The sequence below is a fragment of the Mustela nigripes genome, chromosome 6 (genome assembly GCF_022355385.1).
Source record: "Mustela nigripes isolate SB6536 chromosome 6, MUSNIG.SB6536, whole genome shotgun sequence".
Classification (NCBI taxonomy): Eukaryota; Metazoa; Chordata; class Mammalia; order Carnivora; family Mustelidae; genus Mustela; species Mustela nigripes.
The window spans coordinates 55,421,641-55,446,924 of record NC_081562.1 but is presented as its reverse complement, the minus strand read 5'-3'; the positions used below and the strand labels follow the sequence as shown (position 1 = coordinate 55,446,924).

General features: G+C 35.7%; 1 protein-coding gene across 2 annotated transcripts in view; it reads left to right on the top strand.

Moving 5' to 3' along the window:
* The window catches only part of LRP6 (LDL receptor related protein 6), a 167,728-nt gene that overhangs the window by 43,974 nt on the left and 98,470 nt on the right, over window positions 1-25,284 (top strand). For both annotated transcript variants that reach the window (XM_059402617.1, XM_059402616.1), the window contains exon 3: window positions 12,840-13,037. In XM_059402617.1, the coding sequence (XP_059258600.1) occupies window positions 12,840-13,037 (198 nt within the window). The remainder of the gene's footprint in view (window positions 1-12,839; window positions 13,038-25,284) is intronic.

Here is a 25,284-nt window from a genome sequence, read left to right as displayed (position 1 = left end):
ATTCTAGAGATACTCAAGAAGATTCAAGTATAAATGCAGTGGAGTCTGAGCCTTGCCATGTGCTGCTTCTAAGCAGGGAGGGTGGTGTTGTCCAGCTTGGGGGACAGATGGCCCCCATTCTCAGGGCTGATTAATCCCTGGGTAAAGTCACTAATTTAGGCTCTACCTGGGTTGGCATATAAGTCAGGGTATGGCTGGTAAAACATAGGCTACTCTAGGTTTTTTTAGACAGGAGATTTTTAAAAATTGTATTCCATAATTATATTATTTAAAAGTATAGCACTTGGGGCCCGCGGGTGTCTCAGTCGGTTAAGCATCTGACTCTTAATTTCCCCTCAGGTCATGGTGCTCAGGGTCATGAGGTTGAGCCCCCCCATTGGATCTGCACTGGAGATGGAGCCTGTTTAAGAGTTCCTCTTCCTCTCTCTTTGGGTTTCCCCCCAACCCCCTGCCCCTTGCATGCTTTCTTCCCCCCCAAAAATTGTTCTTTCTAAAGCTTTTAAATTTAGCTGACAGATCTTATTTTTAAAATCAAAGTATAGTTGACATGAAGTACAATAGTTTTAAGTGTATAGCATAGTGAATCAACAATTATATACATTATAAAATGCTCACTGTGATGAGTGTAGTTACCATCTGTCGATATACAAGGTTATTACAGTATTATTGATTGTATTCCTTATGCTGTAGTTTTTATCCTTGTGACTTATTTATTAACTAAGTTTTTAATTCTTTTTTTTTTTTTTTTAAGATTTTATTTGTTGATTTGACAGACAGAGATCACAAGTAGAGAGGCAGGCAGAGAGAGAGAGGAGGAAGCAGGCTCCCTGCTGAGCAGAGAGCCCGATGCAGGACTCGATCCCAGAACCCTGAGATCATGACCTGAGCCGAAGGCAGTGGCTTAACCCACTGAGCCACCCAGGCGCCCAAGTTTTTAATTCTTAATCCCCTTCATCTATTTTGTTCATATACCCTCCTTAAAACCACTTTCACTTTTGACACCAGTTGCACATGGGGGGTCCACAGGACTAACTTTAGGATCAGTCATTCACTAGGACTCTCTCAGAATTCACTGAAGGTTGTTATATGTTAGTTATGGTTTATATCAATACAAATGGAAATACCATAGAAATCAACCAGGGAAAGAGGTGCACAAGACAGGGTCCACGAGAGTTCCAAATGGGAGATTCCAGTGGAGTTAGTTGTGTGGACTGTTTACTTCTGCAATGTGTGAGAACATGCAGAATAATGCAAACCAGGTCATTACTTCCTGTTTGGCTGACTTTAGTCTCTAGCCCCTCTAGAGATTCGACCTAATCACACTGTTCACTTAGATTATCTGAGGTGGCTTATGGCCTCAGAGAAACAAAAAGACAGAGAGTCCAAAAGACTCTTTTCAGGAAGACAGTCCAAGGGTTTAGAAATTAACCTTTGCCCTGGCTGAGGGCAAAGACCAGACCTCTCTTAGGGCAGGGTTAATCATTTATTGCATATCTGTGTTTAGAAGTATATTGGTTAATTTCCAAATTTTTAGGATTTTGTAGATAACTTTCTCTTATAGGGAGACTAGTCTAATTCTCTTGTGGCCAAAGAACGTACTATATTTCAGTTCTTTGTTACATGGCCCATATTCTTGTGAATATTCTATATATATATGAGAAGACTCTTTATTCTCCTATTTTGGGGTGTTTCCTTTTCCTGTCTGCGTAATTTTTGTCTTAGGATTAGAATTATTTGGTTTTAGAGAATTTTAGGGTTTACCAGTAGATATGTGGGCTCTGTCCTCCCTTTTGCTCCTACCTAGGAAAGATAAATTTACTCTTTTGATTTTATTAATAGTTGTAGCTTGTTCAGGTTTCTAAAAACTTGTCTTGATATAGTTTTGTAAGCGCATGTTTTTCCTGTGCTTTTCTCTGTGGTGCCTTCTTTCTTTTCTTTTTTTCTAATACTTTGGGGATTTCTTCTCCCCTTATTTTTCTTGTACTTTCTTTGGATTAGCTCTTTACTTTAAATACGTTTAGCTTTTAGTAATTTAAAGGTCTTTGGTACTGTTTTTACCTGTTTTGTGTTCTTTTGCAAACTAAATCTTTGTGAAATGAACCTATTTAAAATACATTTTTCTGATGTTTAAAAAAAAGTTTTAAATAACTGCTTCTGTTTTGTTTTTTCAGTGGTTACCTTAAATTTTTTTCTTTGACTTGTTTGACTCCACAGTGAAATTAGGAGTAACTTATTCCTGCTTTTTGGCTCTAGATAGTATCCAGGTAGCTCTAAAATTAGCACTATTATCAGAAGACTGGAGATCTTCTAGATCATATTTCACCCTGATTCTTGGAGTCTCAGAAAGAAATGGAGTCAGTAATTTTGTCAAAGAGTTTTGATGTCTCCCCTACCTCCACAAAGAGTGAGTTGGCTTTGCGGTGTATCTGTCTGCCATGGGTGTCTGATTAAGGTTGAAAACTTTTCTCTGCTTGATCTATGTGGACTTGAAAAAGAGAGTAATTTGCGATAACTTTTATTTTCAGGAGTGTTTAAATGCTTAGAAGTATATCAGTTGTCCCTGGTGAAATCTCAGAATTATTAATTGCTTTTGAGTGATGAGGTTTTGTTAAAGTCATGATGGCTTCTTAAATATTGATCTCCTACTTGACTGGACCTACCTGAAGAACAAAACAAAAAAACTGTAATTACCTTAAAAAACGTTCGTTCTGTGGTCTTTTTCACACTTCAGTTGGCATAGCTAAGGGTAGATGTGAGTCACACAGTGTCAAAGTTAAAGATTGTCAAAGTGACTATTTGTAGTGTATATATTTTTATGAAAATCATAGGTAACTAACATGCTTCTTCTCCCCCCCCCCCATTTTGGCAGCATGTTCCAAATTAAGAATAAGAGCTTTTAAGGGATATTTATTATATTCGTTTGTTCATATCCTATAAGTAAAATGAGGCTCTGGTGTGTGTAAGACCGTCAGTGAACAAGCACACTTAAAACTCATTGAGGGTTGCCACTAAATATTTTTGTATGTAAAGAATTGAAATCTAAAAGTTTGAAAATTTGTAATAGAGATTTGAAAATCTACTTTCATCTTTATATATTTTTGGGTATTTATACTTAGTACAATTTTAGCAGTAATTGTGAAGTTTAAAAAATCCCATTTCTCAAGTTATAAAACTTTTGAGGGAAATACGGAAGACTGTTGTGTGGGAAGTAATTTATTTGATGCTTTGCTTCCTTATATAATCTTCCACCGTTTTAAGAGCTACTTATTAACTAATATTTAGGGCCAACTGGTTAGTGAGTTAAATATATTAATGCTACTATGAAAGAACAAAGTGCTATGGATAAACAGATGCTTCAAGAAATCAGATTCCTAAAAAAAAAAAAAGAAATCAGATTCCTCTTCACTGGTTCTAAACCCTAAGTAAATTAGAATTCCTTGAAGAGATTTTATCTTTTTAATTTTAAAAAAATATTTATTTATTTATTTGTTTATTTTGTTGTCCACCTGTTAAAGTGATGTTCAAGGCCTGAGCAGAGTGGGGAAGTGCCCTGGAATTGGATAGGCAGGCAAGGCGGGTGGTTCACAGGCCCACACCTGACCCCAGGAGAGGATGCCAGGTGGTAGGGGCTGGCCCAGGCACATCAAGGGGAGTACCAGAAGGGTGGCCCAGGCAGGCAGACCTGTAAGGCCAGCCCTTGAGAAGGTATCTAAGCCAGGTGGTGAGTGCCCAGGCCAGAGCCTAGCCCAGGGAGGCAGGGTTAGGGCTGGTTGGTGGCTCCCAAAGCCTAGGGACTGGTGCCTCTAGGACCCTCCCCCAGCTGCTGCTGGAACACAAGGCATGTCTGCCAGCTGGACTCAAGCAGCTCCTGGAGGCAGGCATGGAGGTGGTGGTTCTTCTCTGTGAAGGTGGTCCAGGTAGGAGTCGATCTCCTCCAACATGAAGTGGATGGCGGCATGTTCTGCTTTCCCAAAACTATTGTCACCTTTTGCACCTTCCTCCACCAGCATGCCCAGGTCCCCACTGGGGCCCGACCGACACCGTGGGCTTGGATGCCATGAGGGCTGCGCTGTGATGGAACATGCTGACAGCTGGTGTCAGTTGGAAGGTCGAGGAGCTTTTAGGCAATATTGATGTGTGTGGGTCCCAACCCAGACCAAATTAATTAGAATCTCTGATGGAAGAGCCCAAGTTACTGATATTTTAAGAATTTCTGAAGTCATTTCCAAATGCTGCCAGGTTTGAAAATTGGCATCATCATTATCATCACTAGTATTACTGTTATTAGTGTATTTGTGTTTGGAGTGGAGAGCACAGCCTAAGAAACATTGTGGTCGAGAAAACTTGTATTAGTCTATTCAGGCTTCTATAACAAAGTACCATTACTGGTGGCTTATAAAGAGCAGAAATTTATTTCTCACAGTTCTGAAGGTTGGAAAACCCAAGATCAAGGTACTGACAGTTTTGGTGTCTGGTGAGGGCTGGCTTTCTACATGGCTGTTTTTCACTGAAATCCCACAAGGTAGAAAGGGGCAAGGGAGCTTTCTTGGGCCTTTTTAATAAGGGCAATAATACCATTCATGTGGGCTCCACCCTTAAGAGCTAATCACCCCAGAATCCCTACCTCCTATAATACCATCACATTGGGAGATTTCAACATAAGGGTTTTGGGGGTGAGAGACTTTCAGACCATAGCATAATTGTTAATTATAGTTACAAATCTAGCTTCTGAATATTCAAGAACTGGTTATGTCATGGTCATTATGAATTGGTGGTTACTGGGTTTTGAAGTTATGAAAGTGAGTAGTGAGTAAATCAGACAGGTTAGTTGAGTTTTCATTGTTTATGGTGGCATAAATGCCAAATTTTAATGCGAATTTGGCTTTTCTGTCATAGATTATTCCACTTTACATCAGTTTTCATCATGATAATGTTTTAGATAAGTGTACAGATGGAAGTTTCAGGATGTAATTTGCCTGATAGTTCTCTGCTAGTCATTCTCATGAATGTTGACATTGGCCCTTATGAGAGGAGTCCTAGTAGATTGATGGAAGAGCTGTGAAACTTTTGAAACATGTCATTTGTAAGATGTTGATATGGGGAGACTTCTAACATAAGAGGCTGTGTTGGTAGAAGTGTTGAAGTGACCATCTAAACTTTAAGGTGATGCTTTTGGATGGTGTTGGATCTAAAAATGCATGTGAATATTCATAGTTTTAAGTAATAGAAATCCCCGTGGTTTAAACAGAAAAGGTATTTTTAAAGACATTATTGGGTTACTCATAAAATTTCCTAAGTTGTAGAAGAACCAGGCTTGGAGTATGTAGCCAGGTACAATGTTAATAAAAATCATACCACAGACCTGGTTCAGTGATGGCATCACTGTTAGGTGGCATATTTACCACTGTTCATACTCTCACTGATGTGAGGCAACAGATACTCCTAAAGGTGCTGGTAGTGCTTCCTTGCAAAACTGGGTTAAAGAAGGATGGATTAATTCAAACTGGATTTAATTAGCTTTTGCTTTTGCCCCCAACCTCACCATCATGTATTGCTTGTGGGCCTTGCTGCTGCTGCTTTACTGATGCTTCCTTCTCTTCCGCCTCCATTTTCTCTTTTTCTTGGTTTGTCTGATAGGCAAAACCCAAACTTTTGCCCTGATTCAGCAGGAACAATACCAAAGAAATTTGTCACTATGGATATTATAGCAGCTTTCTTATGAGGACTAATGGGGGTAGAAATCAGTTTCATTATCAGGAGTAAAGATGGTTTCTCAGAGAATGACATGTATCTAAAGAATATAGGCCCCTATAAAAGTAGGTAAGATGAGCTTGAGAGGTGAACTGAGGAAATACTCAAGGGTAACGGCAAGATTCTCCTCAAAAACTAATTTCCAGATTCCTGTAGTGTATCAGACAGTAATTAAAGGCATGACCGAAATAATTTTATCTTGAAAAAAGAAATTCTCTTCACCAGGGCATTATAAAAAAAGTGGAGCTATCTATGTAGAGCTTCTAGCTTTGGGTGATGGGATAATCTAGCATATCCTCTGAAGTGACCCAGTAGCAAAACATGAATAGCATAATTATATTAGTATGCTGTCTACTAAATAGACTAATTTATCTATCTAAAAATAGATTTATTAGTTATACACCAGTTTTAAATTTAGGGAAATATTGTTCCAGTAAAGCTTTACAGATATTGCTATAGAAATCTGTACAGTGGGGGATCAAAGGAAAGAGTATTCAGTTTTATTTGGGGGGCTATTTCAGATTGGCATTTCCTAGCCGAGTGAGCAGTTTTTTTCCAGGGAGACAGTGTATGAATATGGGTAATAGCTTTTAGTCAATAGGAACACTACGTGCCAGACTCTAATGCCATTGCACATTCAAGGAATAGCAAACAGCTTGTAACTGGAGCATAGTAGAAGAATAATGATGTTCATTAAAATAGAATTCTGCCTTTATTTTTTAAGGACATGCTTTCTGTAATAATACACACATACAGAATGGCAGGTGTCGCAGACACATTAAGCATTTGAATGCTGACTGTACATACACTTGCCATTATATGAGGTTTTATTAGGATAAGGGATAACAATAAATAAAACAATAAATAATAACAACAATAAATAAAACAAGGACCTGGAATAAAGAGGGGTAGGAGTGTGTAAACAGTCCTAATATTGTATTATTTGAAATGTACAGAGGAGAGTATGCTTGAAGGAGTCGTGAAGTGCTTCACCAAAATTTGGTGACGTTTGAACTCTTCTGAAGAATCAGGATATTTATGAGAGTGTATAGAAGGAGGAGAGAGGCCTTCCAGACAGTTAATACATCATCATTATTATATTTAGAGGAGCTGAAAATGCATCACTTATAATTTCTTCAGAAAGAGGATTGTAGATAACAGCAATTGGGGAAGATGCATAATTGGGGGATATTGAGGGTTCCAGACCATGGCAATAAAGTGGATATCACAATGAAGTGAGTCAGGTGAACTTGCTGGTTTCCCAATACATATGAAGTTATATTTACATTGTCCTGTAGTCTGTTAAGTGTGCAGTAGCATTATGTCTAAACAAACTGTGTATATACCTTAATTACAAAATACTTTGAGGAAAAAAAATACTTTATTACTAAAAAATGCTAATCATCACTTGAACTTTGAGCCAGTCATAATCACTGGTCACACATCACCATAACAAATATAATAATGGTGGGAAATTGAAATATTGGGAGAATTACTAAAATGTGACATAGAGACATGAAGTGAGCAGATGCTGTTGGAAGAAGATTCCAGTAGACTTCCTTTTTTGCAGTGTTGTCACAAGTCTTCATTTTGTAAAAGGCATGGTATCCACAGAACATAGTCTAACAAGGTATGCCTGTACTATAGCTAGCATTTTTTTTTAATAATAGTAGGGAATTAAACTGATTTAGTATATTATTTATTCCCAGGTTTATAAGCTTTTTCTTCTAGTAGTATACCAAATGTTATTTCTGAATTAAGTACATTCTTTGTATTATGCCCACTAGGTTTTAAAAATTAGTCACCTAGACTGGGCATTTAAGGATCATTCTTAGCAATCTAATTTTCTCTGTGAAAACCAGTTTATACATGTAGAATTCCATTCTGATGGATATTGTCACAGCAAAGCCATCTCCATATTCTTTCTTGTCCCTTAATAGTAGAATGTTTTTCATCTGATTACTATACATTTTCCTTAAAAACAAATCCTCTAAAATGAATATTTTCACTATCTTATTAATCATCTCTTATTTTTAAGATATAATACCAACACAAATAATTAAGTAGAGGGGAAGCATGGAATTATAACACTTCTTCACAGTTTTTTTCTTTGTAGTTCTATCAGGAAACATATCCTTGAAATCTCCAACCTCCTCTTCACTTAAAAGCCCAATTTACTAACCAAAGTTAAGATGGAACTGGCTCAGGGATCAGGAAGTGGATGGATATATGAATTTTGCATGGTACCTTTTCTTTTCATTCTCATTAGAGTCAGAATTTTTTTTTCTACTGGTCATAAAATTTTACCATAATTTGTCCCATTATGTTCCCATTGACCCTTACACTTTGGGGCTGGTTTGGTTTCATATGCAGTTTTTTATTGAAGTTTCTTTTGCCCTGTTACTATAGTCCAACTTTGACTATTAACATCCTTTTAAATTTATTTGCCTTTTCTATGTTGCTTTCCTTTAATTTTTATTCTAGCTTTTCTTTTACTATGTTGACTGGTTCTTTGGCTATATAAGGAAAAACAATGAGGTGAAGATGCTAATTTCATCCTTATCTGAAATCATCATGTTGCCCCCTAAACTCTGTATTCCATATTTTGCTGAATGACACCAATATGGACTCATTCAAATTTGCCAACTCTTGAGAGCCATCCTACTCTCTCTTGTTGATCTTTCTTCTCCCACACTGATCCATCTTTCAGCTTCTGTCTTCATTAGTTCTCATTTGGAATATTTCTGTAATTTCTTCCCCTACTAGCCAGTCCCTTGGTGTTATCACCAGTGATTAAAGGATAATCTTACGACTTGACTTTTCTGCTTAGTCTTAAGTACCTTGTCACCACCTATAGGTTATACAGTTCAAACTTCTTTGTACAGCAGAATAGGTCCCTTCAGTGGGACTCCTTTTTTTTTTTGGCCAGGTGTTCCCCACTGTAAATATACTATATGCTGCAGCTCTGCTGATCTTTTTGCTCGTTCTTGAACATGTCATGAATTCTGATGTCTTTTTCAAATGCTGTGTCTTCTTCTGGGAATGCTGTTTCTCTTTTTGGCAACTACCTAAATAAAAGTATTGTTCTTCTGGTAAGCTTTTATTGAAAACTCTTAACATTAACTAGCTTGATTGAGTATCAATTCCTTGTACTCTTATAGCACCCTGTTCGTACAACTCATGCCACATTTATCACTCCTTGCCTAGATGCAATTTTCATACGGGCAGTTGTTTTGCCTTGCTTATTTTTGTATTATATCAAGGGTGATACAAGGCTCCTAATAGGTATTTAGTACATTTTAAAAAATTGAGTAATATCTTGGCATTTTATAAAACACTTCTGTGTTTTTCTATTTCCTGTGCCTCGTTCCCTTTCTATATTAAATTTATAATGAGTTTTTACTTTAAGTGTTAATCAAATAACATGGAAATTTTAGTATTGATGAAATTTATTATTTTGCATTTTAAATATTTGGATAAATGAAAATACCCATAAGATTCACTTAAAAATTCGAAACTTTTATCATTCTTGATAGATGTCTCCATTTCTCTTTTTGTATTTGAAGTCTTTATCCTTGAAGTACTATGACCTGATACATTTTTTACTGTTAAATAATGTGAGAGTTATCTATTAGCTTTGAAGAAGCAGCAGCATGTAAATAATTTTATTACTGAAATTCTTATTGAGATAATTCATTTGTTAGCTTTTTATTTCACCCTAAACTAGATACCAAATTTTTACTTATAAGTTTAATGCTTACTTAGGTTAATGACATTTGTGAGAAATACCTAAATTTTATTATACAGAATAGACAACACCACTTACTGCTGTATCCATCTGGATGGTGTGCAAATTGCTTATGTTCAGTCCATATGAGTTCTTCATAATTTATATATAAAGTGTGGTAAGTACAGTAAAACCTGTTCCAGGAGCACCTAGGAGGGAGTAATGCTGGGTAAGCTAGGATATGCTTCTATAGAGAAGAAGGTACTTTTGAATTAGCTTTTAAAAAATCATCTCTTGTTTCTTATATGTGTTCTAGGCAACTTTAATGAGATATAATTTATATGCAGAAATATGCATATTTTTATATTTATAAAAGTTTGATGTTTTGATAAATGTATATGTCTACCATTACTCCCCCCCAAATTTTCCGTCACCTCACTCCAGAAAGCTGTCCTGGCCCCTTCAAGTCAACCTCTGTTTCCACTCTAGTAACTACCGATCTGATTTCTATCACGATAGATAAGTTTTGCTGTATCTAGAACTTCATCTAAGCGTCATGAAGTAGTTACTCTTGAGTCTAGTTTCTTTTCTTTTGCCTAATTTTAAAAATCCATTCTTGTTGAATGTAAGAATAGTTACTTTGTTTGTATTGCTAAGTAGTATTCCACTGGATAAATATACCAGAGTTTATGTATCATCCTGTTAATGGATATTTATGTTGTTTCTTGTTTTTAGCTGTTATAAGTTTCTTTGAATTTGCATATACAGTTGTTGAGTGGATATGTTTTTATTTTTCTTGGATAAATACCTAAACATGAAATTGTTGATTCATAGAGTTTATAAGTTTATAAGATACTGCCAAACTGTTTTCCAAACTGATTATACTAGTGGTGTATGACAGTTTCAGTTGCTCACTTGTCAGCAACACTTAGTATTGTTAATCTTTTAAATGTTAGCCATTCTAGTGCATGTGGAGTTGGTATGTTACTATGGGGTTATTTATTTTTTATTTTTGTTACTGTAGTTTTAATTTGCATATCCTTGATGATTGTTGAAATTGAGCATCTTTTTTATGTGCCACTTGTCTACTCATGTGTCTTCTTTTGTGGGGTATCTAGTAAAGTCTTGTGTCCATTAAATAAATTTCAAGTGAAATTTACCTACATTACATTTACACTTTTTGGACTAGTATTGCTTGGGATAATAGCCCTCTCTGATTGTTTGCTGTGGAGAGCACTCTTATTTTTGATAACATTCCTGGGCATAGACTTTTCCATTACTTCAAATAAAGTCAGCATTCTCTTGCAGAGCCAGGTAGCAAGGTCTGTTGTGTCTGCTCAGGGTAGAACTTTGGTGCCATAAATCTAGCAGCGTGGATGGCGGTGCAAGTAACTTGTCACATTGACAACTTGAATTGTCACTTTTCCTCTGAGAGTTAGTAGATTTTCTTGAGTAAATGCTTCTCATTTTGTTGTTTATCCTTTGATCAATTTTCAGAGACTAATTATTTTTTACTATCTTTTCTTAGTTTTTCTTTGGTTTTAGAGGAGAGCCTCTGTGTATTATTTTTAGTTTTCCTCTAGTCTTTTTCTCCACTGTAGCCAATCCCTTCTTCCTTAGCAGTCCTATTCCCCAAACCTCACAAAGCTAGTCATTTCACCTCCAGTCTTCAAAGTCTTGCAGTATCTTTATGTTACTCTCAGAATAAAACCCCAAAATTTTAATATGGTCTAATATTGTCTGGCTTGTTTTTTAATATAGTTTTACCTTGCATAAATCTAATCATTCTCCTGCTCCTCATTCTGGATGATATCCAGTCGTTATCCTCATTTTAGGGAATACTTTGCTTTCTATTCCTTATAACTTAAAGCTCTGACCTGTGATAAGAATTGTCTTTGGAATCTGGGGGATGTAGGTTTGAATTTCTGTTCCCCATTTATTAGCTCTCTGACTTTGAGCAGTATACTAACTTCTGAATTGTTTCATCTGAAATACGGTGATGGACAAATAATATTTCATAACACTGCTTAAGTGAGATAAAGTATATAAAACCATTAGCACAATGCCCTGTGTCTAGGAAGTATGTTATTCCCTACTTCATACTCTCTTCCCATAATTTCATTGAGTAAGCAGTTTATATGAAATATCTATTTGTACAAGTGGAATCATCTTAATTTACTATTTCACCAATTTTTTGAGTAAAATTTATACTTGAATTTTAGTTGTGCCTGAACACATTTATTGAGTACATAATATCTAGTTCATAGCACCCTCGTTACCTTTAAAAATATGTCTTTGGGGGAGCCTGGTTGGCTCAGTTGGTTAAGCATCCAGCTCTTGATCTCAGCTCAGGTCTTAATCTCACAGTTGTGAGTTTGAGCCCTGCATTAGGATCCACACTGGGCATGGAGCCTACTCCATGAAATATAGTATACTAAGAGTTTTACCTTTAACAAAGAAAATTTTTTTTTTACCTCTGGAATGAGACTATTAATAGGAGACTTCCATTTTTTTTTGTATTTTGAAAAAATTTTAAACTTGTAGAATAGAAGCAAAAATGGTACAATGAAATCCTATATACCCTAACCTCATACCCTAACCTCAGTACAATGATCATATTTAGGAAATTAACATCAGTACATAGCTGTTATACAATTTGACAATCCTTCAGATTTTGCGAGGTTTCCCAATAATGTCTTCATAGCGCTTCCCTCAACTGATCAGTCCAGAATTATGCACTTTATAGTTGCCATGTTTCTTTATTGCCCTCTGATCTACATTGTTTCTCAGCCATCCTTTTCGTAACATTGATATTTTCAAAGACCAGTTGTTTTCTAGAATGTTCATCAATTTAGTTTTCTCCCTTTCCTCGTAATTTTGGTGAGGTTATAGTTTTTTTTTTTTTTTTGCAAGAATACAATGCAAGAGAATATTCATGAAATATGGTTTGTCTTTGCAAGTATGTCACATACATGACACCAACTTGTTCCCTCTTTCATTGATCATGTTAACTTAGATGATGGGCTTAAGGTAGTGTTCAGCACATTTATTTTCTCTAAAGTTACCATTTTCCCCTTTGTCCTTAATAAATAATCTGTGGGGAGATACACGGAGACAGTGTAAATACCCTTTTTCCTCAGTAAACTCTGATCACATAGTTTTTTGCATGCTGATGATGCTTGCCTAAATCAGTCTTACCAGGGTGGTGACAAAAAGGTAGATTATTAAAATTTTGATAATTTCTAAGGGTTTCAGTAGTAGTGTTTTTGAGAAAGCTTTCTTTGTCTAATAGTGATAATTACAAAATACTGGGCTGTTAACCTACTTATATCATGGGTTTATTTGTTTATATGGTTTTTAGGTTCATGTACTGGACAGACTGGGGAGAAGTACCAAAGATAGAACGTGCTGGAATGGATGGTTCAAGTCGCTTCATTATAATAAACACTGAAATTTACTGGCCAAATGGACTGACTTTGGATTATGAGGAACAGAAGCTTTATTGGGCAGATGCAAAACTAAATTTCATCCACAAATCAAATCTGGATGGAACAAATCGGTAAGATGGCCTCATAAATTTAATTTTAAATTTTAGGTAAATATCATGGTGTTTTAATATCATAATCAGATTATAAAGGCTAACTTTATTAAGAACTTAATGTGTTTTTGGCTGAATGTCAAAGAGGAAGAAGAGTAGACTTTTAGTTTGCTCTCAAAAAGAGGTAACTACATTTTCATCTGTCTTGGTAGGATTTAGAATTTACAGACTGTATTTTCTTTTTCTTTTTCTTTTTCTTTACTCTGAGCTAATTTAGTTCTTTAGTGATTCTTAAGCAGGGATAATTTTTCTCTCCCAGAGTGTGGGAAATTTTGGTTAACGAGGAGTGGGAGTGTTGCTGGCATTTTACTTTTAGTTTATGGGGGGCTAGAGATGGTAAACATCCTGTGGTGTGCTGGACACCCTGAACAACAGTTATCCTACTTAGAATTATCCATAGAGCCCCTAGGTGCTGCTCAATATGATTTCTGTTGCAACTACTTACCTCTGCTGTTGTGGTGTGAAAGCAGCTGTAGATAACACATCTATGCCCATTTCCTTATGTATTTAGTAAAACTTACTTACAAAACATATGATAAGTCAGTGGGCTGTGGTTTGCTGACCCCAGGACTAGGAAGAAATCTGAATGCATGCTGCACACCAATATTCAAGGAAGACAAAGTTATAATACATAAACATGGAATTTCTAGTCAGATCATGTTCAGAATTTTAAGGATACTATCTATGTTCTTGTGTTTGAACGATTATTTTGGTTTCTAGTAGTCTCATTCTTAAGGTCTTAACAGAAACAGAGAGTCTTAGGAGGAGTTGAAGGCATTTTTTCCAAGTGTGAACATTTGTGAGTTATCTGAACTATGAATCAGGAAACATTTAGAAGTATTGAAAATCATGAAAGAATTTAAAGAATTTATTAAAATAAAGTTTTTGTAATTATGGAATTGAAGTTTTTTTGTTTTTGTTTTTGCCTCGTTTTAAAAGAATGGAAAGGGGTGCCTGCTTGGCTTTGTCACTAAGCGGCTGCCTGCAGCTCAGGTCATGATCCCAGGGTCCTGGGATGGACCCTCGCATCGGGCTCCCTGCTTGGTGGGAAGCCTGCTTCTTCTCCCATTCCCCCTGCTTGTGTTTCCTTTCTCACTGTCTCTCCCTGTCAAATAAATAAAATCTTCAAAAAAAAAAAAAAAAAAGAAAAGACATACAAAATGGTTTAAAAATAAATAGAAATAAGATGAGAAATAATAAGTATATGATGAATATAAAAACACAATTTCTTTGTTTGAACTTCAAATTTGGCTTTAAGAGGGATGGTAGGAAGTAAATCTGGCCATATCATTGTTTTTTTGACTTCCTCAAAATACACAAAAACTAATGAATAGCAAATCCAGAAACATACCATGAAACTAATCTCAGGCATCCAGATGAAAAAGCAGGTGTAAGAGCAAACCACTAAGAGCTACAGCACCTCCATAGCGTTACTGTTTGTACAAGAGTAAGCTGAGAGAATTGAGTGGGGTGTTTCACAGATCTTAAAAGCAGGAGACCTCCAAAATAGCCTCAACTATTTACTAGATAATGTGGTGGACTATATTAAGAGCAGCAGCTGAAATGAGGTGGGGAGGGTTGCCCACTCCAGTATCAGCCAAGTACAATGTGTTCATGGTAAAGACAGGATAGAGCAATTTGGCTCCAAAGAATTCTTGAAATGGAGCTGCTAAAGGTCTCTACCAGCGCACAGGGTACTGCACTGAATGGAAACAAAATTGAATACAAGAGTGGCATAAAAATTGAACAAAACAGGGAAAATTAGAGGATCAAAAAAGGAAGGAAAGAGAAGGTTCAGATAAGGATAGGCTGAGAAAGAGCTGGGAGGTCTCAGAAAGGAAGCTACGATATTGTTTAACATTACATGAAAACAACAGAAGAGTGAATTCTGTAGAAAAACTGCCTTAAACACCATCTTCTAAAATTTCAGGAAAACTAATTATCCATAAACTTGAGACACACAGCAGTATCAAAGTAAAAAATCCCATTTAAGGTTATTATAAAGAACATCTTATATTTATAACAGTATTTTAAGCCAGTAACAACTTTGAATGCATCTTAAGCTTTATAGTTTTTACTCTTCCTCCCACATTTAATGTTTCTGATGTCACAGTTCACATCTTTTTACCTTATTCATCTATTAACACATTATAGTTATTTTTACTATAATTTTTTAACCTTCATACTAGATTTGTAAGTGATTTGCCCAACAGTATTACAGAATTAGAGTATTCTGAACTTAACTATGTATTTACCTTTTTACCAGTAAGATTTATACTTTCATGTTTTCTTGTTAGTAATTAGCCTCTTTTGTTTCAGCTTGTTTAACCTTTCCTATAAGGCTGATGTAGTAGTGATTAACTCCTTCAGCTTTTCCTTGTCTCAGAAATTCTTCATTTTTCTTTCCATTCAGAGAGCTTTGCTAGGTAGAGTAGTCTTGGTTGGCAGTTGCCACCCTTCCACCTTGGCACTTTGAATATATTTTGCCAAACCCTCCTGGCCTCCAAAGTTTCTGCTGAAAAATATGCTGATGGTCTTATGGGGATTACATTGTGTGAAACAAGTTCTATTTCTGCTGTTGTTCTTCTTGTTTTTTAACTTTTGATATTTCAGTTATAATGTTTCTTGGTGTGATTTTTTTGGGGGGGGGATTCATCTTACTTGAAAGTTTATGCATTATATTTGGATGTCTGTTTCTTTCCCCAGGTTAGGGCAGTTTGGGGGCATTTTCTTTCAATAAACTTGTGGCACCTTTCACTTTATCCTATCTTTCTGGGACCCTTATCATGTGAGCAGTGGTCCACTTGATGGTCTCCTAAAGCCATCTTCATATTTATTCTTTTTTCTTTCTGCTTCTTTGGATGAGTTCTGTTGCCCAGTCTTTGAATTTGCTGATACTTTCTTCTACCTGATCTAGTCTGTTGAACTTCTCTATTGAGTTTTTCAATTCAGTTTGAATTCTTTTCCTCTCTGATTTTCTTTTTTTTTTTTTGTCTTTCCTGTATTTTCTGTCTTTGTTGAAATTCTCACCTTTTTCATGTATTGTTCTGCTCACCTTAGTGAGCATCTTTATGATTGTTATTTTTGAAGTCCATCAAGTAAATCATGTATCTTTGTTTCATTAAGGTCTGTTTCTGAGTTTTAACTTGCTCTTTTGTTTGGAACATATTCTTTTGTTTCTTCATTTTTCTTGACTATCTGTGTTGGTTTCTATACATTAGATAAAAAAGGCTCCCTTCTTAGTCTGGATGGAATGGTATTCTGTAGAACATGAACCTTATCTTATCAACATCCTGGTCTGAGTTCTTGGTTGTTTCTCAAACTTTTGTGATTGCCCAAACTGCTTTCTTTATTCTTAGTGGGACTTCTTTCTTTATTCTTTATTCTTAGTGGGACTCCCCAGTGTGCCAAGATTTGCCAGGTGTTCCAAAGGGGAAAATCACAGCACCTAGATGTAGGTAGGTTGATTGGAAGCTGGATCCCCCACATAGTAGCTGGGAAAGTATATAGTTAGGGGTCTTCCAGAGACAGACTTGGAGATGGACATTTTGTCTTCCCTCTGCCCTGGAGCCAGGTATACAGCCACTGAAGAGGTTGCTATTTAACCCATATTTAAGAACTACTTCATTGCCTCAGTCCTGTGCTAAGTATGAATGCAGGCCCCATTGACTTTCAGAGACGGGTGATCCAGGGGCTCTTCCTTTGGGTGACATTTATAAAAGCTAGGGACACCAGATGTGTGTATAAGCTGATTGTGTAGAGATACTTGAGATTTGGATTGAGCTGGAGAGAAAAGGTGGAAGTGGTGTCTGCAGACTTCTCTGGTCTCCTGGGAGGATTGCTGTCAGCCCCTGGATGTCTGCTAAATTAGAAGCCTGACCTTATATTTCCTACAGGGAAATACTGGGGCATGGATCTTATTATTTCCTCTTCACTGAACCCTGCTGTGGCCAGTGTTGTACGTAAACCTCCTGGTAAAAACCAAAAGCAAAACATCTGTATAAATAGAAAAGATTAATAGGAATCTGAGCATACTACTATAGAAATTCAAATCACAAAGAAAGCAGAGAAGAACAAAGGAACAAATGGAATACAAAATAGCCAGAAAACAATGAAATAAATGACAATATTAGGTCTATACCTATCAGTAACTACATAGAAATGGACTAAATTCTTAAGTGAAAACATGTTGAGTGGCTGAATGGATAAAAACACAAGACTCACTATATTGTCTGCCTAAAAGAGACTTTAGTTTTAAGAGAACACACAGTCTGAAAGTGAAGGAATGGAAAGATACATTACATGTGAATGGAAACCAAAAGGAAGCAGGGCTTACTGATATCACACAGTGATACTGATATCACACAGAATAGACTTTAAGCCACAGACTGTAACAAGAGACAAAGAATGTCTATTATATAATGATAATGGGGGTAGTCCAATAAGAGGATATAACTTTGTAAATATTCATACACTCAACATCACAGTGCCTAAATAACATAAAGCCAACATTAACAGACTTAAAGAGAGAAATAGGAAGCAATGCAGCAATACTAGGGAGCTTCAGTATCCTGCTTTAAGCAACAAAGAGATCACCTAGGCAAAAAATCAATAAGGAAACATTGGCCTTAAATTACCTGCTAGCCTGGGTGGACTTAAGAGATGTTTAAAAACAGTCCATCCAATAGTACCAGAATACACATTTTTCTCAAGTGCATATGAAACATTCTCCAACATAGGTCATATGTTAGTCCACAGACAGGTCTTAATAAATTTAAGAAGGTCGAAATCATATCAGGCATTTTTTCTGACCAGTGGTATGAAACTGGGTATCAGTTATAAGAAGAAAAGTGGAAAATTATTACCTCATACCCATTAGAATGGCTGTTACGAAAAAGACAAGAAATAAGTGTTGGCAGGGATATGGAGAAAAGGGAACTCTTGTGCCCTGTTGGTAGGAATGTAAACTGGCACAGCCACTATAGAAAACAGTATGGAGATTCCTTAAAGAAAAAGAACTGCCATGTGATCTGGTAATGCCACTTCTGGGTATCTATCTGAAGAAAACAGAAACACTAACTTGAAAATGCATATGCATCCCCATGTTCTTTGTAGCATTATTTATAATAGCCAAGGTATGGAAACAACAACTTAAGTGTCCTTTGATGGATGAATGGATGAAGAAAATGTTTGTGAATTCCAAAAATATTTTTATTCAGAAATAAGAAAGAATGAAATCTTACCATCTGGAATAACATTATGCTAAGTGAAAGAAGTAAGACGAAGATAAATACTGAACTCACTTATATGTAGAATTAAAAAAAAAGAAAAGAAAAAACCCACAAAACCACCAAAGCTCATAGATACATGGAATAGATTGGTGATTGCCAGAGGCAGGAGTAGGGCATGGTCAAAGGACGGATGGAAGGAGTCAGAAGAAAAAGGTACAAACTTTAATTATGAAATAAATAATTCAGGGGGATATAACGTACTGCATGGCAACTATAATTAATAATACTATACTGCATACTTGAAAGTTATTTACAGTAAATGTTAAATGTTCTCCTTATAAGAAAAATACTCTATGTATGGTGATGGGTGTTAACTAGATTTATTGTGGTGATTATTTTGAAATACATGAAACTAATATAATCCCTGTTATTCCTTAGTTTAAAAAAAGTTAAAAATTGGAAAATTTGCACATATATGGTGATTAAACAAGATCTTCCTGAACAATCTGTGGGTCAAGGGAGGAATCAAAAGGGAAATAAAGACATGTCTGAGACAAATGGAAATGGAAATGCAGTATTCCAAAACTTAGAGTACAACAAAAGCAGTCCTAAGAGGGAAATTTTATAGTAATAAATGACTACATTAAGAAAAAAAAGATCTCGGGCGCCTGGGTGGCTCAGTGGGTTAAAGCCAGTGCCTTCAGCACAGGTCATGATCTCAGGGTCTTGGGATCAAGCCCCGCATTAGGCTCTCTGCTCAGCAGGGAGCCTGCTTCCTCCTCTCTCTCTGCCTGCCTCTCTGCCTACTTGTGATTTCTGTCTGTCAAATAAATAAATAAAATCTTGGAAAAAAAAAAAAAGAAAAGAAAGATCTCAAACAACCTTAATTTATAACTCAAAGAACTAGATAAGAAACTAAGCCTGGAGTTACCAGAAGGAAGGAAATACTAAAGAATTAGAGTGGAAATTCATGAAATAGAGACTCTAAAGATGAAGGAAAAGATCTGTCTGATCAAGAGCCCTTCTTGAAGAATGGAACAAAATAGACAACCCTTTAGTTAGACTTAACAAAAAAGACTGAAATCAGAAATGAAAGAGAAGACATTACAGCTGATATTGCACAAATACAAAGGATCAGAAGAAACTACTATGAACAAGTATATACCAACAAATTGAATAACCTAGAATATATGGGTAAATTCCTGGAAACATACAGCCTATCAAGACTGACTCATGAAGAAATAAAAAATGTGAATGGACCAATTACTTGTAAGGAGATTGAATTAGTAATGAAAAACCTTCAACAGACAAAAGTCTAGGACCAGATTGCTTCACTGGTGAACTCTACCAAACACTTGGAAGAAGAATTAATAACAGTCCTTAAAATCTTACACAAAATAGAAGAGAGGGGATCTTTACTCATTTTATGAGGCTATTATATTACCCTGATAGCAAAACCAGACAAGGAACCTATAAGCAAAACTATGGACCAGTCTTCCTAATGAATATAGATGCATAGATCCTTAACAGACACTAGCAAACCAATTCAATAGTACATTAAAAGGATCATACACAATGATCAGTGAGATATATTGCATTGACAAAACGCAGTATTCATGACAAAAGTCTTAACAAAATGAGTATGGAGGGAATGTACCTTAACATAGTAAAAACCGTATATGACAAACCCATGGCTAACTATATTCAAAAGTAAAAATCTGAAAGCTTTTTTTTCTAATCCAAAGAAGATAAAGATGTTCATTCACTCTTGCTGTTATTCAGTTTAGTACTGATGTTCCTAGCCAGTGCACTTAGGCAAGGAAAAGAAATAAACAGCATCCATAAATGAAAGGATTAAGTAAAACTGTCTGTATTTGCAGTTACATGTTATATGATGTTATATAAAGATAATTGTAAAACCACCACAAAACTATTAGAATTAATAAATTCAGTAGAGGTACAGGATACAAAATCAATATGCAAAAATCAATTGCATTTATATACACTAGTAACAAACTATCAGACATAGAAATTAAGAAAACAATTGTATTTACAATAGCATAAAAAAAATATGTATATAGCCCACAGTAATCCATTTAACCAAGGAAGTGAAACACTTGTAACCTGAATATTATAAGGCACTGATGAAAGAAATTTGAAGACACAAATAGATGGAAAGATAATCCCTGCTCATGGGTTTCGAGAATTAATTTGTTAAAATCCCCATAGTACCCAAAGCCACCTACAGATTAAGTGCAATTTTTATCAAATTCCAATGAAGTGTTTCACAGCAATAGAATAAACAACCCTAATATTTGTATGGAACCACAAAAACCACCTATTAGTTTTGAGACACCATGCTCCCTGATTTCAAACTGCATTGCACAGGCTACAATAATGAGAACAGTATGGTGTTGGCATAAAAACAGACATAAAGATCAGTGGAACAGATTAGAGAGCCCAGAAGTAAACCAGTGCATATATGAACAATTAATTTATGACAGAAGGGCCAAGAATGTACAATAATGTAAGGATAGTCTCTTCTTCAATAAATGATATTGTCAAAATTGGGCAGCTGCACAAAAGAGTAAAACTGGACCTGTTTCTTACACCATACACAAAAATCAACTCAAAAATAAGTTAAAGACTTAAATTTAAAACCTGAACCCATAAAACTCCAAGAAGAAAACATGGGATAAACTCCTTGACATCATTATTGGTGGTGATTTTTGGATTTATCAACAAAACAAGTTGGATAAATAAATAAACAAGTTGGACTACATCAAACTAAAAAAGCTGCATGGTAAAGGAAACAAAATGTCAACAAAATGAAAAGACAGCATGCAGAATGGGATAAAATATTTGTAAATTATATGTTTGAATAAGTTGCTAACATCCAAAACATGTAAAGAACTCATGTAGCCTGATAGTAAAAAATGTCATTAAAAAGTGGGCAATGGAACTTAGTTTAATTTTTCCAAGGAGGATTTGCACATGGCTGTCAGCTGCAGGAAGAGCTCAGTATCACTAATTATCAGAGAAATGCAAATTAAAACAACAGTGAGTTATCACTTCACACTTAGAATTTCTGTCATCAAAAAGTTAAGTATTGGCAAGGATGTCGAGAAAAGGAAACTTTTTTGCACTGTTGATGGGAATTGTATATAGGTGTAGGCAGCTTGGAAAACAGTATAGAGGCTCCTCAGAAAATTAAAAATATCACTACCATGTGACCCAGTAATTCCCTTTTGGGTATATTTCGAAAGTAAATCAAAATAGGTTCTTGAGGAGATACTTACACCCCCATGTTCATAGCAGCATTATTTATAATAGCCAGTACCTAAAAATGTTTATGTCTGTCAATAGATGAATAGATAAAGAAGATGTATGTATATATTCAGTGCAATATCATTCAGCCATGAGAAAGAAGGACATCCTGCTATTTGTGATAACATGGGTGGACCTTGAGGACATTGGGTTTAGTGAAACAAGCCAGGTAAAGAGAAATACTGAATGGTATCAGATATTTTTGGACTTTTTTTTTTTTTTTTTTTGATGTTAAACTCATAAAAACAAAGAGCAGAAAAGTGGTTGCCAGGGGTTGAGGGGATGGTGTAAATAAGAAGAGGTTTTGTAAAAGGGTATAAACCTTAAGATAGAAAATGAATAAGGTCTGAGAATTTAATATATAACATTGTACTTGGAGTTGATAACGTGAGTTCAAGCCCCACATTCGAGCCTCCATGCTGGGCGTGGAGCCTACATTAAAAAAAAAAAGTTCAGAAATGAGAAGGGATGACAGAACTAAGAATTATAACTAAAAGAAGAAAAATTATTTGAGTAAAGGTAGTTAAATTGGAAGGACCGAAGAGTGAGTAAACAGAAAAGATCTTCGGAGTTGAAAAGGAAGAAAAATCTGAAGACCAAAATGAAATGTAAAAATATAAAAAGGGTGGGAGAGGAAGTAACTAATATTGAAGATAGTCAAAGAAGAAGCAACACAAATAGAAGACCTTTTTAGGAAGATAACCAAAGCAAGGAAATAGAATACATAAGAAAAACTATAAGTCAGGAAAAATTACTTAAAACAAGATTTTAAAGTTCAGTTTGAAAGAGAGAACACTATTGGGGGCACCTGGGTGGCTCAGTTGGTTAAATGCCTGACTCTTGATTTTGGCTCAGGTCATAATCTCAGGGTTGTGGGGTGTCCACTTGAGATTCTCTCCCTCTGCTCCTTCCCTGCTTGTGTGTGCTCTCTCTCTCTCTCAATTAAATAAATAAATCTTAAAAAAAAAAAAAAGCAAAGAAAAGAAAACACTATGTACCTGAGAATAATAGTCAAAGCAAACAACACCAAGACATATTCTAGTAAAATTATTCTATAGAGAAAAAAGTATTCTCTTGGCCTCTAAAATAAATTACTTAAAAGGAAAAGAAAACTGAATTAGCATCAGACTTTCCCATAGTTTCACTTCATGTCAGAATTAAGTGGAGTAGTATTTTCAAGATTCTCAAGAGTAAGAAAATGTGAGGCAAGCTTTTTTTTTTTTTTTTAATACATTATAACTAACTCTATCCTATAAAGCCACTATTACCAGCATGCAGGAAGTCAAAAAATACAATTTCCCTGAATCATTCCTGAAAATGTGCTAGGGTCTGAGCTTTAGACCACCAAAATGATGAGTGAGATATCAAAAAAGGTTTGATGAAGCACATTAAATATATAATTACTTGTAATATAAAAACTAAAGGAGGATTCAAATTCGGAGAGTATAATATGTAACAGTTATTTTTAGATAAAGTAAAGTATGACCTAAAAAACTGGAGGGAGAATAGAGGGTACTATATACAAAAACTTTGTAGAACTCTTCATAATAACTACATTGGTATATTAATACTCATTCTGAGGTTTGTTTTTTTAAGACTGTTTAATGTTGGATTAAGTGAGTAATCATTGAGTGTATTCTATTGCCCTTGCATATGCAGGATTTTCAGTATGAAAGGAAGTAAATATAATACTGTAGAGCCCTGTTAAGTAAGGAAAACTGATAATTCTGAATTTCACTTAGAAATACTGGGCGCCTGGTGGCTCAGTGGGTTGAGGCCTCTGCCTTTGGCGCGGGTCATGATCCTGGGGTCCTGGGATCAAGCCCCGCATGGGGCTCTCTGCTTGGTGGGGAGCCTGCTTCCCTCTCTCTGCCTACTTGTGATCTCTCTGTGTCCAAAAAAAAAAAAGAAGTACTGGCATGAGCTTATAAGGTATTTTATGTTACACAGATAAATACACACAAATATGTTTATTTCGTAACTATTAGCACTGAAGTGGAATAGGGGGAATAAAAGCACCCATATTATATTCTTGGGAAACCGTACCATCTTAAAAAATATATATACCTTTCAGATGAAGTTGTTTCTGTGTCTGCGGCAAGAAATACACAAGATGAGTGGGAATGTATGTCATACCAGATAGTAAAGAACTGTTAAGAGACTCTAGGGTTGTTTTAGTAAGCCTGGAGAAATAACTTGAGGAGCCTCTCTCAGTTCAAGAATGGAAAGAAACTCATCAAGTGTGTTTAAATCCTTGAGTTCATAATGATACTGTAGAAAGGAAGTGGTCCATTGGAGAGGATGGTAGGGAACCAATTCATCATTATTCCTAATGTTGGTAAAAAGGAAAAGAAGCAATTTATTTTCCCTTTCTTCCTACATGAATCTACCAGTAGCTAACAAAACAGTAGATAGGGGAAAGCTGTTCCCACTAATATATGAAAAACAAGTGATACTATTAGAACATCAGCATTTTGTAACTTTCAGTGAACTATTGGATCTAGGCAGTGAACGTGAGTGGCTGCTAACATCACAACTAGGAAAAGAATAGACATTATTTGCCTGCATTTGGAGGAAAAGTGCACTGTTTCATTTTGCCAAAGGTATCAGTTCAGCATGAGTCTGATTGAACTTGGAATTTGCAGGAAAAACAGAGGACAGAGGAACATAGTCAGCTGCTGTTTGAGTTTGCATCAGTGGCTCTGGACCCAGAGGTTAAATATATCCCAGGTCCTTCAACAGATGAGCTATAAAGAATGATGATGGAACCTGTAGATTAAAAGAGACTGAAAAGAGCATTGAGGGAGGATGAGTAGGCCAACCACAGGGTTTTTAGGGTAATGAAAATAATTCTGTATCATACTATGATGATGGATACATGTCATGCATTTGTCCAAATCTGTAGAATGGACAATATCCAAGACTGAACCCTAAAGTAAACTTTGGTCCTTGGGTGATTATGATGGTAATCATAAACCAGTGTAACAAAGTGTAACAAAAGTTACTTTTTTTTTTTTATACTACAAAAGTGGTACAAAAGTACCATTCTGATGGGGGATATTAATGGTGGAGAAGACTGTGCATGTATAAGGGCAGGAGGTATATGGAAAATTTTCTGTACATTCCCTTCAATTTTGCTGTGAACCTAAAGCTGCTCTAAAAAAATAAAGTCATGAGACTTAACAGACATAGGAAACTAAAAACAACAGGTGGCCAAGACTAAACTTTTCTGTGGATGCACACTCAGCTAATAAAACTAAAAAGTAAAAGATTACTGTAAAGTCAGAATAGTGGTTACTTTGAGGAGAAGGAAGGGTCGAGACAGGGTCCATGAAGAGTTTTCTGAGGTTGTTAGGAAATTTCTTTCTTGATTTGGGTGAAGGTTACACTGGGTTTTTTTCTGTATCAGTCTTATTTTATAATAAAAAGGTAAAAAGCAAGTTATATTGAAGCTTCTCAGCAGGTAGAGGAAAATGAATCACCAGCACACATTGGAAAGGTGGAAACTTAGAGGAGTTCTTTGCAAGAGAATGTTTTCATCAGATTAAATTCGACGAAAAAAAAATTGACATGTAGTCACTAAAGGATGTAATGTACTTTAAAAATGCAGTTTTTGTGTATATGTTAATTTTATATTACTTTCCCATGGT